This window comes from Chanodichthys erythropterus, chromosome 17 (assembly GCF_024489055.1).
Source record: "Chanodichthys erythropterus isolate Z2021 chromosome 17, ASM2448905v1, whole genome shotgun sequence".
Lineage (NCBI taxonomy): Eukaryota > Metazoa > Chordata > Actinopteri > Cypriniformes > Xenocyprididae > Chanodichthys > Chanodichthys erythropterus.
Window position 1 is genome coordinate 2,795,487 of NC_090237.1, and position 20,965 is coordinate 2,816,451.

The following is a 20,965-nucleotide window of genomic DNA, read 5'->3' on the forward strand; positions in this document are numbered from 1 at the left end:
AATTAATTGCTTTATTTGCATGCTTGTACATTTGTTTATTTTACTCATTTGTGTGTTTATTTATTAATTTAATCTATTATTTTGGCAGAGTTTGAGCTTTTTCCATTTTTATTACTTCGCAGATTTGTTAGTTTATTCATTTTTGGCAGCGTTTTTATTTATTCATAATATTTTTTTTATTAATTTAATTATTTATTGGCAGAATTGCGAGTTCATTTGACTTATTTATTATATTTGGCAAGATTTGCATTTTATTTGAAATTAATTTATTATTTAGGCATATTGGGAATAAATTAGATTTTTCATTCATTTATTATTTTTGCCAGAGTTTATCAATTAATTGCTTTATTTGCACATTTGCTAATTTTACTAATTTGTGGCAGTGTTTGTTTATTTATTCATCATATTTATTTATTTATTTATTTCAAAATTTATTGGCAGATTTGCAAGTTCATTTTTATTAATTTATTATATTTGGCATTTTATTTGAAATTCATTTATTATTTGGTTTTCGCACTTGCTTTTATTATATTTGTACTTATTTGCTGAGGCAATGTTTGTCCAATGAAGACACAAATCAGTGTTCGGTTGCATCTGTGCTCCTCCGCCCGTTCGTCCGGTGCGCGCATCACTCACGCCCTCCAGCGCCAAGTACAGCGCGTGCGCTCCGGTGCTTCGATTCCGCCGTCTCCTCGCGAACATGGCGGCGCCTGCGCTCTCCAGCCGGGCTGGTTCAGCTGGCAACAGCCCCACAGCCACCCCGAACAGCACCAAACACGTCCCGCAGCCCCCCGAGCTGGACTTCAGGTCCGGTACTAGGATAGAGGAGCTCAACCGCCTGATCACCGAATTCAGCAAGCACGAGCAGCGGGAGTATGACGACCAGCGAGCGCTCGAGATCCACACGGCCAAGGACTTCATCTTCTCCATGCTCGGTGAGAAAGAGCTCTGCTTCGTGCATGCACTGATACAATATATCGAGCCGAGAATTTCATGCATCTGAAAGGGAAAGTGCGATTGTGCTTCTCCACTGCATCTGTTTCTCTTTGTCGCTGTGTTGAGCAGTGGATGGGTGTGTATGTTTGCAGATTCAACACCCTCATGTTTGCACTGTTATTATTCATATGCTTCATGTACATGACCTGTCAAAATCGGGTCATCTGCGTGCTGTTGAAGGCTTTAATCCAGTGTGAATCATCTGTGGAATATAAAGGGAGATGTTTAGACCAATCTCCAAGCTTCTCTTTTTCCTTTCATTGAAAGTGGAAGGTCAGCAGTGGCCGAAAATCTTCAGAAAGAACAAAAATGCACATTTGAAGCCATAAGATTGAGTGTGTGATAAACAGACTAAAATTTAAGAAATATTTTCACTTTAAATGAGTAAATAATGGCAGAATTGTTTTTTTTTTTTTTGTTAAACTATTGCTTTATGCTTGATTATCGGAAGGAAAAACAATGCAAGACATGGTGAAGAGAAGCAAATATGGAAACAAATGCAAATTCTGCCAAATATAATAAATAAATATATAAAACTGCAAATAAAAACAAACATGCAAACCCTGCTAAAATGATGCATGCAAATTCTTCAGATTGTAAATGCTCATGAATTAAAATTAAAATGCAGTTTTTAATCAGACCAGCAGGGATAAGTAGCACCAAGTTAGTAAAAGGGCATAAAAGCTGAATTTATATAAGAGTGTAATTCTCAGAGGCAGCGAACAGAAGCGATGCAGTTTGAGCAGAAGAGCCGTCCAGACGCATGAGTTCAGGAGCCCCAGAGCGATGCAGTGAGGCAGAGCTGAACTTCTGCTGTCTGTGCACTGACTCACTGTTTACTCAGCCATGCGCTCACATACGTAATCTGTAGACGTACTGCGCTGGAGTAAAATCTGTGGAAAGGATGAAATCAAATCTGACAGTGTGCACATTTTTTGAAAGGGGTCATGACATGAGAAATCATATTTTCCTTGATTTTTGACATATAAGAGGTCCTCCTCATTATAAACAAAGCATTTATTTAATAAGGCTCCAAAAACAACTAATTTTGATATTGCGGGATTTGTGACGTCACTCAGGCAAATACATTTGCGTTTGCCTGCATCCAGAGCAAGATTCTGACGAATATATACGTCATTGCACCTCAAGCCCCGCCCACTGGCATTCAGTCTTTAAGATGTGTGTTCAGTTTCCGAAGTCATTATAATGACTGACGCTGTCTACGCTGATACAGTATACAGATGTGTTCAGTTTCTGAAGTCATTATAATGACTGACGCTGTCTACACTGATACAGTATACAGATGTGTTCAGTTTCTGAAGTCATTATAATCACTGACGCTGTCTACGCTGATACAGTATACAGATGTGTTCAGTTTCTGAAGTCATTATAATCACTGACGCTGTCTACGCTGATACAGTATACAGATGTGTTCAGTTTCTGAAGTCATTATAATGACTGACGCTGTCTACGCTGATACAGTATACAGATGTGTTCAGTTTCTGAAGTCATTATAATGACTGACGCTGTCTACACTGATACAGTATACAGATGTGTTCAGTTTCTGAAGTCATTATAATCACTGACGCTGTCTACGCTGATACAGTATCCAGATGTGTTCAGTTTCTGAAGACTGACGCTGTCTACGCTGATACAGTATACAGATGTGTTCAGTTTCTGAAGTCATTATAATCACTGACGCTGTCTACGCTGATACAGTATACAGATGTGTTCAGTTTCTGAAGTCATTATAATCACTGACGCTGTCTACGCTGATACAGTATACAGATGTGTTCAGTTTCTGAAGCCATTATAATGACTGACGCTGTCTACGCTGATACAGTATACAGATGTGTTCAGTTTCTGAAGCCATTATAATGACTGACGCTGTCTACGCTGATACAGTATACAGATGTGTTCAGTTTCTGAAGTCATTATAATGACTGACGCTGTCTACGCTGATACAGTATACAGATGTGTTCAGTTTCTGAAGTCATTATAATGACTGACGCTGTCTACGCTGATACAGTATACAGATGTGTTCAGTTTCTGAAGTCATTATAATGACTGACGCTGTCTACGCTGATACAGTATACAGATGTGTTCAGTTTCTGAAGTCATTATAATGACTGACGCTGTCTATGCTGATACAGTATACAGATGCGTTCGGTTTCTGAAGTCATTGTAATGACTGACGCTGTCTACGCTGATACAGTATACAGATGCGTTCAGTTTCTGAAGTCATTATAATGACTGACGCTGTCTACGCTGATACAGTATACAGATGTGTTCAGTTTCTGAAGTCATTATAATGACTGACGCTGTCTACGCTGATACAGTATACAGATGTGTTCAGTTTCTGAAGTCATTGTAATGACTGACGCTGTCTACGCTGATACAGTATACAGATGTGTTCAGTTTCTGAAGTCATTGTAATGACTGACGCTGTCTACGCTGATACAGTATACAGATGTGTTCGGTTTCTGAAGTCATTATAATCACTGACGCTGTCTACGCTGATACAGTATACAGATGTGTTCGGTTTCTGAAGTCATTATAATCACTGACGCTGTCTACGCTGATACAGTATACAGATGTGTTCGGTTTCTGAAGTCATTATAATCACTGACGCTGTCTACGCTGATACAGTATACAGATGTGTTCGGTTTCTGAAGTCATTATAATGACTGACGCTGTCTACGCTGATACAGTATACAGATGTGTGTTCGGTTTCTGAAGTCATTATAATCACTGACGCTGTCTACGCTGATACAGTATACAGATGTGTTCAGTTTCTGAAGTCATTATAATGACTGACGCTGTCTACGCTGATACAGTATACAGATGTGTTCAGTTTCTGAAGTCATTGTAATGACTGACGCTGTCTACGCTGATACAGTATACAGATGTGTTCAGTTTCTGAAGTCATTGTAATGACTGACGCTGTCTACGCTGATACAGTATACAGATGTGTTCAGTTTCTGAAGTCATTATAATCACTGACGCTGTCTACGCTGATACAGTATACAGATGTGTTCAGTTTCTGAAGTCATTATAATCACTGACGCTGTCTACGCTGATACAGTATACAGATGTGTTCAGTTTCTGAAGTCATTATAATCACTGACGCTGTCTACGCTGATACAGTATACAGATGTGTTCAGTTTCTGAAGTCATTATAATCACTGACGCTGTCTACGCTGATACAGTATACAGATGTGTTCAGTTTCTGAAGTCATTATAATCACTGACGCTGTCTACGCTGATACAGTATACAGATGTGTTCAGTTTCTGAAGTCATTATAATCACTGACGCTGTCTACGCTGATACAGTATACAGATGTGTGTTCAGTTTCTGAAGTCATTATAATCACTGACGCTGTCTACACTGATACAGTATACAGATGTGTGTTCGGTTTCTGAAGTCATTATAATCACTGACGCTGTCTACACTGATACAGTATACAGATGTGTTCAGTTTCTGAAGTCATTATAATCACTAACGCCGTCTACGCTGATACAGTATACAGATGTGTTCAGTTTCTGAAGTCATTATAATCACTAACGCCGTCTACGCTGATACAGTATACAGATGTGTTCAGTTTCTGAAGTCATTATAATCACTAACGCCGTCTACGCTGATACAGTATACAGATGTGCGTTCAGTTTCTGAAGTCATTATAATCACTGACGCTGTCTACGCTGATACAGTATACAGATGTGTTCAGTTTCTGAAGTCATTATAATGACTGACGCTGTCTACGCTGATACAGTATACAGATGTGTGTTCGGTTTCTGAAGTCATTATAATCACTGACGCTGTCTACGCTGATACAGTATACAGATGTGTTCAGTTTCTGAAGTCATTATAATCACTGACGCTGTCTACGCTGATACAGTATACAGATGTGTTCAGTTTCTGAAGTCATTATAATGACTGACGCTGTCTACACTGATACAGTATACAGATGTGTGTTCAGTTTCTGAAGTCATTATAATCACTGACGCTGTCTACACTGATACAGTATACAGATGTGTTCAGTTTCTGAAGTCATTATAATCACTGACGCTGTCTACGCTGATACAGTATACAGATGTGTTCAGTTTCCGAAGTCATTATAATGACTGACGCTGTCTACGCTGATACAGTATACAGATGTGTTCAGTTTCCGAAGTCATTATAATCACTGACGCTGTCTACGCTGATACAGTATACAGATGTGTTCAGTTTCCGAAGTCATTATAATCACTGACGCTGTCTACGCTGATACAGTATACAGATGTGTTCAGTTTCTGAAGTCATTATAATCACTGACGCTGTCTACGCTGATACAGTATACAGATGTGTTCAGTTTCTGAAGTCATTATAATCACTGACGCTGTCTACACTGATACAGTATACAGATGTGTGTTCAGTTTCTGAAGTCATTATAATCACTGACGCTGTCTACGCTGATACAGTATACAGATGTGTTCAGTTTCTGAAGTCATTATAATCACTGACGCTGTCTACGCTGATACAGTATACAGATGTGTTCAGTTTCTGAAGTCATTATAATCACTGACGCTGTCTACGCTGATACAGTATACAGATGTGTTCAGTTTCTGAAGTCATTATAATCACTGACGCTGTCTACGCTGATACAGTATACAGATGTGTTCAGTTTCTGAAGTCATTATAATCACTGACGCTGTCTACGCTGATACAGTATACAGATGTGTTCAGTTTCTGAAGTCATTATAATCACTGACGCTGTCTACACTGATACAGTATACAGATGTGTGTTCAGTTTCTGAAGTCATTATAATCACTGACGCTGTCTACACTGATACAGTATACAGATGTGTTCAGTTTCTGAAGTCATTATAATCACTGACGCTGTCTACACTGATACAGTATACAGATGTGTGTTCAGTTTCTGAAGTCATTATAATGACTGACGCTGTCTACACTGATACAGTATACAGATGTGTTCAGTTTCTGAAGTCATTATAATCACTGACGCTGTCTACACTGATACAGTATACAGATGTGTTCAGTTTCTGAAGTCATTATAATGACTGACGCTGTCTACACTGATACAGTATACAGATGTGTTCAGTTTCTGAAGTCATTATAATCACTGACGCTGTCTACACTGATACAGTATACAGATGTGTTCAGTTTCTGAAGTCATTATAATGACTGACGCTGTCTACACTGATACAGTATACAGATGTGTTCAGTTTCTGAAGTCATTATAATCACTGACGCTGTCTACGCTGATACAGTATACGGATGTGTTCAGTTTCTGAAGTCATTATAATCACTGACGCTGTCTACGCTGATACAGTATACAGATGTGCGTTCAGTTTCTGAAGTCATTATAATGACTGACGCTGTCTACACTGATACAGTATACAGATGTGTTCAGTTTCTGAAGTCATTATAATGACTGACGCTGTCTACACTGATACAGTATACAGATGTGTTCAGTTTCTGAAGTCATTGTAATGACTGACGCTGTCTACGCTGATACAGTATACAGATGTGTTCAGTTTCTGAAGTCATTATAATCACTGACGCTGTCTACACTGATACAGTATACAGATGTGTTCAGTTTCTGAAGTCATTATAATCACTGACGCTGTCTACACTGATACAGTATACAGATGTGTTCAGTTTCTGAAGTCATTGTAATGACTGACGCTGTCTACACTGATACAGTATACAGATGTGTTCAGTTTCTGAAGTCATTATAATGACTGACGCTGTCTACACTGATACAGTATACAGATGTGTTCAGTTTCTGAAGTCATTGTAATGACTGACGCTGTCTACACTGATACAGTATACAGATGTGTTCAGTTTCTGAAGTCATTGTAATGACTGACGCTGTCTACACTGATACAGTATACAGATGTGTTCAGTTTCTGAAGTCATTGTAATGACTGACGCTGTCTACGCTGATACAGTATACAGATGTGTGTTCAGTTTCTGAAGTCATTATAATGACTGACGCTGTCTACGCTGATACAGTATATAGATGCGTTTCTGCGTTTCTCCACACGCTTAAGTCTGTCGACAACAGGACAAATGGAAGAGTGAAAGAACCTTTGCTTTGATGCGTCCAGTTTAAACAGCTGGTTTGAGTCTCTGTACAGACTTCAGAAGGATCCCAGCATCGGAAACAAGTGGATGGTTTATTTTAATGGCATCATAGACCATGTTGGTGGATTATGTTTGTTTGGAGCATTTTATATTGTCAGCATTGCAAAAGTTCGCAAAGAAACATTTGTTGAAAGATTAAGCAGTTCGACTGTGTTGGATCAGACAGCAGCTGCATCACAAACCGCAAGTAAATGATTTCATAATAATTTGTCTGTAAATGACGGTTTATATGGATACATTTTTTCAATAGTGAGTGGGCGTTTATACCGTTCCATATGCAATGACGTTAGCCAATCATAACAGTGGCCCTTTACTGACAAGCCTTAAAAACTCATAATTTCACACAGAAGGATGAAAATAAGTTTTTCCTCTGTTTTTTTTTTTTTTTTTTTAAATTGTAAGTGAAACGCATGAACATATTAAAATAATTTTAAAAAAAAATGTCATGATCCCTTTAAATCACATATGCATATAGAGCCGAGTTTACTGCACTCGTATTAGTAGTCGAAGCCGTGATCATATTAGATAAATGTTGGAATCGTGGGCCTGAATGTGTATTGCTGACTGTTAAACTCGCTGTGGCCTCACAGGAGGAGTGTGACAGATGTGCAGGGCCCAAAAAACACACTCAAGCAGAGTCACTAACTTGTTTTTGTTTCCCTGAGATTCTCTAGAGTTACTTCTGCTGCTGACAGCAGATTTTAATACCCCCGAGTCACTCACCGGTTCATGAGGTTGAGCTCAGGTGTGATGTCATCAGACACTGGGGATTATTTTCTTTAGGAGTCTGTTTCTAGCGTCTGGTCTGGAATGTTCCTTCTGTTTGTGCAGGAATAGGTTTTATGGACACTATTGCGTTTGCTCTGTTGTTGTTGAGATTAAAGATGAACCTTTTTTTATTATACTTTATTATGAAATTTTGTTCCATTAGGCAACACCCTTCATTCCCTCTAATGCTGCACTCAAGTCTTGTCAGAATTACTGTAATTGCAAAATAACAACTGTTTACAGCAAAGAAACTATTAGTACACTTGTAATGCCAAAGTGCATCCATGTGCAAAACCTTTATCACTACACTAAAGGTGATATTTGTAATCTTTTTTGCATTCATTTAAATTTAACTAATTGAGTTAAATAGATTATTTTGTTATATTTATGTTAGTGGTGCAAAACTTACATTGATTGAACGCAGATTTAATTCACCTCCAAAATATTTAGGAACTAACAATGCACCCAGGTAACATCAGTTATATCTAAAATCACTGCAATTTTTTCCATGTTTTCATATGACATCACCAGGGTTTGACATGAACTTTATTGCTCACCAGTCACTGTGGCGAGTGGTTTTCCAAAGTTATTATCCACTCAGCATTTTCACACAAATTTGACATTGATACCATGGGAGAAAAACTGAGATATAGATATTTTTAATATGATCTCATAATTTGGCAGCAGGTATATTAGGCTGCTGTCACTTTAAGACCTGATGCACAGATCCATTATACTGTTGCACATGCGTTTTCTCAACTGTTCACTTAAACCTAACTGACTGTGTTTACGTGAATACTCGCCAAGAACAGTGTTTTGACATTATTTTGTGTGTATTTGACAAAGCAGCGAAAAACAACTCAATTTAGTACTGAGAGGCGGCTTTATATGAGCGTACTTTTGGTGTGAGCACAGAATCTAAGGGAATGAGTAAAATTATGCGCAAAACATGCAGTCCCAAGCTGAAATACAAGCCTTGTAACACCAATAATATTCATCTGGAGCAAATGAAAGAGTAAGTGAAGGGAAGCGGGTTTGTGTGTCAAACCGCTGTCAGAGAGATGATAGAGAGAAAGCGTAGCTGGTATTAGGGCTGGGACAATAAATTGATGCATCATGATTCGTGGATCGATTCTGAGATTTTCCGAATGCATTGCAATTCTCTCTTGAATCGATTCTGACCTTCGTTTTTAACAGCAGAGGGTGCTCTAGGCTGGTTTTAAACTGCATGCTCAAATGTTCACAAAGAAGAGCGCTTGTGCGTTCGGCTGAGTCTGAGAATGTACTTGCACCTCAGAATGATTGTATGACACAAGATTAATGTAAACTGCCACACAGTGTCATCTGCTGTTCAAAAACTAAGCTCAGAATTGATTCGAGAGAGAGTTGCGATACATACGGAAAATCTCAGAATCAATCCAGAATTATTTCTTGATTCGTGATGCATCAATGTATTGTCCCAGCCCTCGCTGGTATTGTGTATCTTTGTTGAAAATGAGTATTGGAAGCGTTTCACATATTTCAGTATCGATATTTACTGAAAAATTTGTATTTTTGACAAAACTACATTGCACTTAGTTTATTATTACAGATGGCTTTCTAAAAGACTACAATTGAAAAATGTGTATATATATAAATTCAACCCCGCCAAAGTGTTTAGCAGGAGTGACTGCGTTACACGCCACTGCGGGTGGTAATGTCAAGCCCTGGATATCACAAAAATGATGGACGAAGTAAGGGTTTCCATCAAATTCCCAACAAACTATTTCGGACATCGTTTTCACAAACACGTTTGCCTGTGCAATTTGACAATCAGAAAGCAGATGACTTATAGCCCTGTCCCAAATGGCACTTGTGGTCTTGTGGACTTACAATGGCCGCCATGTTTGTATGTCCATTAAGTCTACAAGACCATAGAGCAGTGGTTCTCAACTCCAGTCCTCGGGACCCACTGCTCTGCACATTTTGTATGTCTCTTATCTGACACACTCAATTCAGTTCATGCAGACTCTCCTAATGAGCTGATGATCTAAATCAGGTGTGTTAAATAAGGGATACATACAAAATGTGCAGAGCAGTGGTTCCCGAGGACTGGAGTTGAGAAACATTGCCATAGAGTGTCCCACTTGTCATTTAATGTTTCAGAAGGGCACTTGCTAGCGCTCTCTTTGTGGCCGATATGCTCCCTCAGTGCTCACTTTTGCCAAGCCCGCAGCAGACTTCTACCCGACAGTCAAAGTGGCATTACGTTACTTAAGTGTGGACTCGGATGAAGATTGCAAGGGCTTAAGGTTCCAATTGGATAGGGCCAAAGACAGCATTGGTCCCTCTCTAATGATGTCATTTCTGTTTTCAGGCATGGTGCAGAAGTTGGACCAGAAGCTTCCGGTTGCCAATGAGTACCTGCTGTTGTCCGGCGGGGTGAGGGAGGGTGTGGTCGACATGGATCTGGACGAGTTGACGGTGTATGCGAGGGGAGCGGATTACGACATGGATTTCACGCTGCTGGTTCCCGCGCTCAAACTCCACGACCGGAACCAGCCGGTCACGTTGGACATGCGTCACTCGGCGCTCTGCCACTCCTGGCTCAGCCTGCGACTGTTTGACGAGGGAACCATCAACAAGTGGAAGGACTGTTGCACTGTGGTCGACCACGTTAACGGTGCAACCAACTACTTTTTCTCGCCCACGCTGGTGGCTGATTGGTTCTACGAATCCATTAGTATGGTTTTGGCGGAGATTCAGAAGAAACCGCAGCGTGGTGTTCCAAGGGTCGAGAAGGTTGAGCGCAATGCGACCGTTATCTCCATCATCTTGGGCGTCGGAGGCAGCCGGATGTTGTACGATGTGGTCCCGGTGGTGTCGTTCAAGGGTTGGCCCGCGGTGGCCCAAAGCTGGTTGATGGAAAACCATTTTTGGGATGGGAAAATCACAGAGGAGGAAGTGATCAGTGGGTTTTATTTGCTACCTGCATGCTCTTCTACAGGCCAGAAGGAAAACGAATGGCGTTTGTCATTTGCGCGCAGCGAGGTGCAGCTGAAGAAGTGCATCTCTGCGAGTCTGATGCAGGCGTACCAGGCTTGTAAAGCTCTGATTATTAAGCTGCTGTCTCGACCCAAAGCTATCAGCCCGTACCACCTGCGTTCGCTTATGCTTTGGGCCTGCGACCGCCTACCGCATACGTACTTGGCGCAGGAAGACTATGCCGCGCACTTCCTGCTTGGTTTGATCGACGACTTGCAGCATTGCTTGGTGAATAAGACCTGCCCTAATTACTTCATCCCACAATGCAACATGCTAGAGCACCTCAGCGACGACACGGCCATGCTGCATGCACGCAAGTTGTCGTCCGTACGCTCCGACCCAGCGGAGCACTTGCGGAGCGCAATCGAGCACGCAAAAGCCGCCTCGCGGCTCACACTTGAGCTTCAGTGGCGCGGTGGAAGCTCAAACCTGCCGTCGCCGCTGTCGGACCCAGGAGGTGATCAGCAACCGGACGACCGGCTTGCGAAGAAACTCCAGCAGCTGGTCACAGAGAATCCTGGGAAGTCCATCTCTGTTTTCATCAACCCAGATGACGTCACGCGACCTCACTTTCGCATTGATGATAAATTCTTCTGAAGCCACACCCACTGATCTAATTGGAACACTGTCAGCAGACGACCTTCGCATTGGTGACATTCTTCTGAAGCCACGCCCTCTGATCTGATTGGCTGCTGGCTGCAGACAACATCACGCAACCTCTCTTTCGCATTGATGATAAATTCTTCTGAAGCCATGCCCTCTGATCTGATTGGAGCACTGTCTGTGGACAGCCTCACCTTTGCATCTGTGACATTTGTCTGAAGCCACACCCTGTGATCCAATTGGACACTGACTGCAGATGACCTCACTTTCACATTAGTGATAAATTCTCCTAAAGCCACGCTCCAAATCTGATTGGACGCTGACTACAGATGACGTCATACAACTTTCACAATGATGACAAATTCTTTTGAAGCCACACCCACTGATCTGATTGGATCACTGACTGTGGATGACCTTCCCTTCGCATCGGTGACATTCTTCTGAAGCCACGCCCTCTAATCTAATTGACTTCACTTTCACATTAGTGACAAATTCTCCTAAAGCCACACCTCCAAATCTGATTGGACGCTGACTGCAGACGACGTCACGCAACCTCACTTGCATAGATAAATTCTAATGAAGTCACACCCCCTGATCTGATTGGACGCTGACTGCAGATGACCTCACTTTCACATCAGTGTCAAATTCTTCTGAAGCCACACCCCCAAATCTGATTGGACTCTGCAGATAACCTTACTTTCACATCAGTGACAAATTCTTCTGAAGTCACGCCCCCAAATCTCATTGGGCGCTCACTACAGATGGCGTAACACGACTTCACTTTTGCATTAATGACACATTCTTCTGAAGCCACGCCTCCAAATCTGATTGGGCACAGACTAAGATGACGTTACACAACTTCACTTTCGCATCGATGACAGATTCTTCTGAAGCCACACCCCTTGATCTGATTGGGCGCTGACTGCTTTGTTCTGTTTTTAATGAGTTCCAGAAGCATAAAGCTGTGTGTTTTGCACAGTGCTGGAGATGTTAAACGCTTCAGATTTTGAATATGATGTTAAAAATGGACATGATCCTGTTTCACTGCTGCCAGTTGAAGTCGTGTTCACATATCTGTTCCTCCCCATTACAGACACCCAGTTTTTACTGGAAGAAGAGCAAGAGAATGAGAGATATATGGACGGATGTGGAGGGAGGACGGTTTGTGAATGGCTCATGTAGGAAACAGGAAACCCATAACTCCACTCAGAAGTGCAATTAGACAAAATGTGTTTATATGCTTTACTTGTAAGTACACTGTAACGTTATACTGTAAACACTATTTTAGACACAATTGTTTTCACAAACACACTGGCTGAACTTTTACTCTCACAAACTGCACACTAGGCCTCCAAAAATACACAGAAACACACTCCCTGTGATGATGGATGTTTGTTTCTCTTAAAACAAAATCTCTTTGGGTGAATCTCATGAAAACATGTCCAGGTAACATTTTACAACTCCAAAAATGTAAGTATTTATAGAAAATAAAGCCTATTTTAGAAGATGTTTTTCATTTTGACCCTATTTTTATGACATTTAAACACATATTAAACCCAAACTTTTTTATTCTTATTAGATTCTCATTACTGTAATACTTATTTTTTGTTTATTATTATTATTATTATTATTATTAATAAATTAAAGATCATACTTCAAATAATATCAGGATATAGATATACTTTGCAGTTTAAATTTCGCATTGCATTGAGAATTGCGAGGCTTTTCATGAAAAATCTTGATACTAAAATAGGCTTTTAAATTGGTTTCATGAGATTCACCCTTTGAAAAAAAAAAAAAATCAAAAGAACTTTATTTGTTTGTGTTTTTTATAATATATTATGCTGCTAAACATGATAGGTGCATTAATAATTTTTGTTTTTGTAATAATTTGAGTATTTTGATCATTATGTGTCGTAACTGTGTCCGTACTGCTGTAATTAACCCTGCCCACTTCTCCCAGTTAGACCAATCTGACGGGCCGATTATCAGCATCAACCAATCATGTGATGTGCACTCATTTAATTACTGACACATGCATATCTTTGCATGTAATTGGTAGGAGGGACCGATCATAACAGACCAAACGTGAAACTTCAAGCTCTACAGGGACCAATCGTAATGCCTTATCACTGAAATCAACCATTGGGGTGTTTTTATTCCGATTAAGGGGAACCTAAAGACTCTTTTTAAACCCCGACCGTGTGTTTCTCTTATATCTGAATCAGGACATATCAGAACTAAACTGAACATGTTGATTTATTTTAGCTGTCATCATTAGACTAATGTACATGATAATATGTACATGTTATTTAGACTTATGCTTGATAAATGTCTCTGATATGCCAGCGGGCTTATGGACACCTCAGCAAAATAACATATCTGCTCTGGATCAGTGTTGCATTGCATTTTAACTTGTGTTTGGTAAATAAAGCTGTACAGAAATACAGATGTGTGAGAGACATCTTGATTATTCTGTTTTGCAAATCCTAAAATATGTTTTTCTTGTCAGGAGGAATTTTGTGAATGATTGTATCAAAAGTTTGGGGTCGGTAAGAGGTGAAAATTAAGTTTTAATGTTGTTTATGTATTTGTGTTGTTTTTAATATGCTTTAAGACAAACAATGTACAAATTCATAACACGGTTTGAACGTCACAAACCTTCTAACCAACAGACCCTTTTCACATTTCCATGTTTCTCAGTAGCGGAAGTTGTCATAGTTGGGTAAACTTTTAGCGGTGAATGAGAGACTTAATTAAATATATTTTTTTATGTTTCCATTTGCACAAAGAGCAAAAGAAAAACTCCACAATGTTGTTTTCATAACTTTAAAAAAGAGGAAATAAATGGAGAGCGATTGATAAGGGCAGTCAGAACGAAGAGAGAAAGGTGTAATATTAAAGGGTTAGTTCACCCAAATATTAAAATAATGTAATTAATTACGCGCCCTCGTGCTGTTTTACACCTTTAAGACCTTCATTAATCTTCCAAACACAAATAAAGATATTTTTGATGAAATCCGATGGCTCAGTGAAGCCTGCATCAGCAATGACACTTCCTCTCTCAAGATCCATTAATGTACTAAAAACATATTTAAATCAGTTCATGTGAGTACAGTGGTTCAATATTAATATTATAAAGCCACGAGAATATTTTTGGTGCGCCAAAAAAACAAAATAACGACTTATTTAGTGATGTCCGATTTCAAAACACTGCTGCAAGCAGATTCGGAGCGTTATGAATCAGCGTATCGAATCATGATTCGGATCGCGTATCAAACCGCTGAAATCACGTGACTTAACCAAAGTCCCTTTAAGACGAGTCATTTCACTCGGTGGCCATCTTTGAAACGCCTCTTGGGCATTCAAGTGCAGCTTCTATCTCTTTGAATGGGGAAATATCAAATTCTCCAAAGCTGTTTGCCAAGCTTTCGATTAAATTTCATATTTGAAATCACCAATGAAATCTGACAACAACTGTCTCATAAATTTTGTTTCTAAATGCTCGAATTATGACAAAAAACAGTATTTTTCAGTCCTAAATGCGCGTCTCATGTGCCTCATTTCGGAGGTGCGCATCTGACTGTTTCTATAGAAACCAGAGCCATCACTAAATAAGTCATTATTTTGTTTTTTTGGCACACCAAAAATATTCTCGTGGCTTTATAATATTAATATTGAACCACTGTACTCACATGAACTGATTTAAATATGTTTTTAGTACATTAATGGATCTTGAGAGAGGAAATGTCATTGCTGGCTATGCAGGCCTCACTGAGCCATCGGATTTCATCAAAAATATCTTAATTTGTGTTCTGAAGATGAATGAAGGTCTTGCGGGTCTGGAACGGCATGAGGGTAATAAATGACAGAATTTTAATTTTTGGGTGAACTAACCCTTTAACCGTCACTCCCATAGCCGCTGTATTAACTCGTTTTTTGTAATTTGATGCAATAGCCTAGTACTAAATATAGTGTTATAAATGTACATACATTTAAGAAAAAAAAGGATTTACGTTAAAACGCGTCATCACAGTTTGTGAAAAGGGTCTATTAACTTTAGCGTATTATTAACTGACCGCGCGAGGGAGTCTCAAAAGAAGTTATATTTTTCTGTTGATATGAACAATCGGGTAGATTTAACAATATAGAGGTTGTATGTTCTCTTATTTGTCCGACGTAAAAAGCGATGCTGCGTTTACCTCAGTGTTGCCAACTAATTTTCAGGGGAAGTTGCTAAAGGCAGATCGTTTTGTTGCTAAAAGTTGTTAAATGACATTGTGACTAATTGCGCCATGATGTCATTACGTAATCGCAACGCAAAACTTCATAGATATTATTTGAAATGCTAATTTAGATTTGTTTGTAAAATAAATACACACACACAGCATTTTTAAAATGAATACAAACAACACTTTTTTATGACCAGATTTATTTTTAAATACAACATTGATATTGAACAGTTAAACACTTTTGAACAATTACATTTTATGTAGGCTATTTTCCTTTTAACCAGTGAAACTACAAATGAACTGAACAATTAAAGCCCTGTGGTAGTTAATATGCTACCGCTAAATGATCGTGCCTTTTTGTGTAGCCCCGCCCCCACTCGTTGTCTTTTGTCTTGATGTCTTTGTTGTCTTTTTGTCTTCCAATCTTAAGGAATTATGAATCAACCGCTCAGTCCATTTAGCTAGCTTGTACATGTGCTGTTTTGATTAGAGTCACTTTCCAAAAGTTGCTAAAAGTTGCCAAATAAATGTTAAAAATTGCTAATTTTTTTTGCTAGGTGCTTTTTGAAAAAAAAAAGTTGCTAGTGTAGTCTGAAAAGTTGCTAAATCTAGCAACAAAATTGCTAAATTGGGAACACTGGTTTACCTCAGTAAGTTCGGGTGGATCTCTGAGTTCGAGTGGAGGCGGGGTTAATTAGCATATTCATAAATCCGCGTATAGTAATGAGGCAAGGGTGTAGAGTTACATTAAAGCTATTTTAAGGCTTTTTAAGGGGAAAAAAAAAACGTTTAAATTTTGGTGATCAAAGATAAGTTTTATCTACTTATTTGGGTTTACAGTGTGTCAAAATATATTACCTTTTCTTCTGTAGCCTAGTTAGCATCGTCCGGGATCATAACCCACATGCTGTCAGCTAAATGCTCTTTTACTACTGTATAAAAATCACTGACGCTGCAGGAGAAACTTTTGGATGGAGGTTTTCCTCCAGGAGCTCAGCTCTGCTTCTAATCTTAGCGTGAGCGCACGAGGACAGGTGTACCAAAGTGCTGCGACTGTGACTTTGCGGATGTGTGTGTTAGAAAGGTAAATGCTGAGAAGTTTATCAGTACAATAGAATGCTACTTTCTAAAGCTCGGCTCAGGATGATGGTGTGTGAGTAAATGCTGAGAGGTGTTGTTATATCTTGCTGACCTGAGGAAGGTGGAGTTTCAAACTGAGTTCACATTTGGATATGACACAGCTGCTTATTCAGTTTTGCTTAAGCAGCTGAATACTAAAATAATCCAGCTCACTTTTATATATGACTGTGTGTGAGTTTGTGCAATCCATGCCAGGTTATTTTTATTTTTTGCCATCTCAGCATCTCAGCACCCACCGTTGATTGTCTGTGTTTTTTGACGTTCAAAGACCTTCTTATAGGTTATTTCAGATCGGACACTTCTGATCTGACCGATTCACTGTATTATTTTCAAAGTTGATGACAGTAGCCTGTGGTCAGTGATTAGAGATGAAACCACACCAGTCCTGAAAAGTGAAGCCAAAGCGTCTTGATCGCCCCCAGGTGGCTGGATGCAGTATATGTAATAAACTCCGCCCTCTAGGGATTCAAGACAAACTGAACAGTCAAATTACACGTCAATTTTAGGCAGTTTTTATCACGATGATGTTAGTTAAAATGTTCATTCTTTAAATAAGTTTTTTAGTTAGTTAGTTATTTGATGCTATAAAGACGTGGGTTTTGACGTCATGATTGATAGCTTCTCTGAGCAAAGTAGTCACTGAAGCACCAACTGACTTTTTTCTGGATCTTCGCGAGGAGATTGGAGCTTTAACTTTTAATTTCTACATTTCCAGGACTGTTTCACACCGACATAATGTGTTGTTCTGCAGTATTAACCGGTTCTGCGGGAGTGTGGGCGGGACCTTGAACGTGACGTCACCGTCGACCGTTATGACTTTGGTCACGCCCACTGAGTGGCAAAAGACTGAGCGGCAGCATTGGTTTTCAGCGTGAACGCCGCGAAAAACACACAAAACACATCCAAAAGGGGAAAGAGCTTTGTGATTGACTGTACAAATAGCTTTGACACAAAATCTGAGGTATATATTTAAAGACTGCCGAGAGCTACAAAAAAAAGAAGCAAATGGACACTGCAATTGACAGAAACATGGATTTGCAGTTATTTTGTGTCAAAATGTTGGATTTTGAGGTAAACCTATATTGTTATTTATTGTGTTGACAACTCATCAATTAAATATCATCTTATGCATAATTGGGTGTTTTTAAATAAACACTGACAAAAACTATACAATTTTTAGGGCTGCAAATGTGACGATATATATAACATTGATATAAGCCATTACTCGGATTTAAACCTACCTATATTGTAGTTATATAAAATATTCACACGCAGATTTGCTTTATGTATTTCCCGGCGTCGAAATCAGGCACAAATAAATGTCAGGAAACACTCCTGGCTGCATGTCAATATCCATGGATTAGGTTTATTTGACATGTCATAAGGAACACTTTTGAGTCCAACCTTTAGTGTAATCGTTTGTTTTACACTAAAATTTCCCCAATTAAATCCAGTCATACAGCAGGTTCTTTTGGCACTCAGTCCAGCTGAGGGAGCGCGTTCCGGCGGGAAAGTGACGTCGATGCATACCCTTTATTCGCGCTCACTGACTCGAGATGTCGGCGCCATATTGGCACAATGGAGCAGAGTGAAGGTGCGTCGTCCATCTTGTTTTACAGCTGAGGTAAGCCAAAGGTTGTAGGTTCAAACTCTGCTTCATCCATCTCTAGCCTACTGCCTTAAACATGCTCAGGTTTATGATGAAGCCGAATATACTGGTTTGCTTGTAATATCTAGTTAACTTGCTACTAAGTGCTTCAAAGAAAAATTAGTTCTTCCTTTGAAGTGTCTTTCTATCAACCACACGTTTGTTTCCTACACTCTTAAAAGGGTGTTTTGGCAGTGATGCGTCAGAATAACCATTTTGAGTTTCCAAATAATTTTGCTCTTTGTTATCAATTCTCATGGAAATTAAAAACCATAATATACCCATAATATAACCCTCCCCCACTAATATAAAAAATGATTCAATAAACCAATTGTAAATGTAAAAAGAACCATTTCGTAGGCTGTTTTGGTTATATGTGTACTTTTTAATATCTTATTTAAATAGCTTTTATTTACTTATTTTGATATTTGTGCTACAAATAAAGCTATTATAGCCTAATAATTTAATTTTGACTCTATTTTGCATTCTCAACTAGCCTTAATTAAAGGGTTAGTTCACCCAAAAATGAAAATAATGGCATTCATTATACTCACCCTAATGTCGTTCTACACTCATAAGACCTTTGTTCATCTTCAGAACATAAATTAAGATATTGTTGATGAAATCCAATGGTTCAGTGAGGCCTCTATTGAGAGCAAAGCCATTCAAACTCTCAAGATCCATTAATGTACTAAAAACATATTTAAATCAGTTCATGTGAGTTCAGTGGTTCAATATTAATATTATAAAGCAACAAGAATATTTTTGTGCACCAAAAAAACTACTTTATTCAACAATATATCTATATGGGCCGATTTCAAAACTCTGCTTCATGAAGCTTCTGAGCTTTATGAATCTTTTGTTTCGAAATAATAACTCGGATCTCCTATCAAACGGCTAAGCTGCTGACATCACGTGACTTTGGTGCTCCGATTCACTGATTCGATTCGTAAAGCTCAGAAGCAGTGTTTTGAAATCGGCCCGTCACTAGATATTGTTGAATATTTTTGCCGCACAAAAGTATTCTCATGGCTTTATAATATTAAGATAGAACCCCTGAACTCACATGAATTGTTTCAAATATGTTTTTAGTAGCTTTATTGAACTTGACAGTTTGAATGGCTTTGCTCTCAATAGAGGCCTCACTGAACCATCGGATTTCATCAACAATATCTTAATTTATGTTCTGAAGATCTTACAGGTGTAGAACAACAATAAATGACATTATTTTCATTTTTGGGTGAACTAACCCTTTAAAAACATACACTCAAAATAGAAAAAATAAAACACTCGACAGTTATTCAATAAACTGATTGACAATGTAAAAACAACAGTTTTTTACATACTTATTTTTGTAGGCTGTTTTTATCGACCCATTATGTACTGTTTATGTATTATTTAAGTATTTTAGGTTTATTTGCGTATTTTTTGCTATATTTTTCAAAGATTATTCGAGAATGTTTTACAAGAAAATACTGTTTCTTTGTTTACTTCTTAAATTTACTTCCAAATTCGGGGTGAAAATTGTTTCTACACCATTTGTTTTTAATTTTGATTTTTAAAAGTGACTATTCATTACCCATTCTCAAGGAAATTAAACACACACACTAGCCTACACCCATAATAGTAAGAAAAAACAAACACAAATGTCAAAAATGATTGAATAAATCTTAAAAATATTCTAAATTAATTGATATTAACATATCAAAGTACTAACTTATCTACCATCACTGTACCATGGTAAGAGGATCACATCAGGCTCCGTTTATGAGGCGTCACATGACACCTGCGGTGACGTCACGCCCGTGTGTTTGATAGCGGCGGAGCTTGCGGCAGCTCCTGTTAACGGCGCGCGGAACGAGCCCGGGTCAGACGCACGCTCCAGCATCAACAAACACCACCACACCCGTGATTCCGCGGTCGCCTCAGCACCGGACCGCGCGTGAAGCGACTGACAGCTGCTTTCACGTGAGAGTCGCGCCTGTGCGCAACAGCGCGAAGCCAACCGGACGGACGCAGTCTTCCTCAGCAGCATCTTCATCCTCCGTGACAGACAGCAGCGCAACGGGAGATGGAGAGCAAAGACAAGAGCGCCGGTGAGCTTCTGACGTAATTTCACGGACAGGGCTGGTGTGTGTGTGTACATGACTGTAAGTGTGTGTGTGTGTAGACTGCGGTACTCAGGTCTGCTGTCCTGACGGGGTCTGGGTGGGGTGTGTGTGTGTGTGTTCATGTATCAGATGTCAAGCATGTGTGTGAAGCATCTGCAGATGTTTTAAGTGCCATTGTGTTCAAACATCCTGATGCAGCAGAAATGCCTCCTGGATGGGGTTCGGACAGGGAAGGGTGGTCTTCCTCCTCCTCCACGCATCACATTCATCACAGTCCTGGGCGTGTGTGTGT

At 39.3% G+C, this 20,965-nt stretch overlaps 2 protein-coding genes across 2 annotated transcripts in view; both read left to right on the plus strand.

Moving 5' to 3' along the window:
• The first annotated feature begins 576 nt into the window (after positions 1 to 576).
• LOC137004705 (nucleotidyltransferase MB21D2) lies at positions 577 to 13,978 on the plus strand. Its single transcript, XM_067365286.1, has 2 exons — positions 577 to 935; positions 10,272 to 13,978. The coding sequence occupies exons 1-2, from the start codon at positions 701 to 703 to the stop codon at positions 11,534 to 11,536; spliced, it is 1,500 nt and encodes a 499-aa protein (XP_067221387.1). The 5' UTR covers positions 577 to 700; the 3' UTR covers positions 11,537 to 13,978.
• Positions 13,979 to 20,426: 6,448 nt separating this feature from the next.
• fgf12b (fibroblast growth factor 12b) overlaps positions 20,427 to 20,965 on the plus strand; it is a 65,695-nt gene continuing 65,156 nt past the window's right edge. The window contains exon 1 of the mRNA XM_067365541.1: positions 20,427 to 20,658. Within this exon, the coding sequence (XP_067221642.1) occupies positions 20,634 to 20,658 (25 nt within the window). The 5' untranslated portion in view covers positions 20,427 to 20,633. The remainder of the gene's footprint in view (positions 20,659 to 20,965) is intronic.

What these genes read in the sequence shown, in the direction of transcription:
- LOC137004705 (XM_067365286.1), top strand. Translation starts at nt 701, where the DNA reads ATGGCGGCGCCTGCGCTCTCCAGCCGGGCTGGTTCAGCTGGCAACAGC. An exon ending in CTTCATCTTCTCCATGCTCG is followed by an intron (nt 936 to 10,271) that starts GTGAGAAAGAGC and finishes TTCTGTTTTCAG; the next exon opens with GCATGGTGCAGAAGTTGGAC.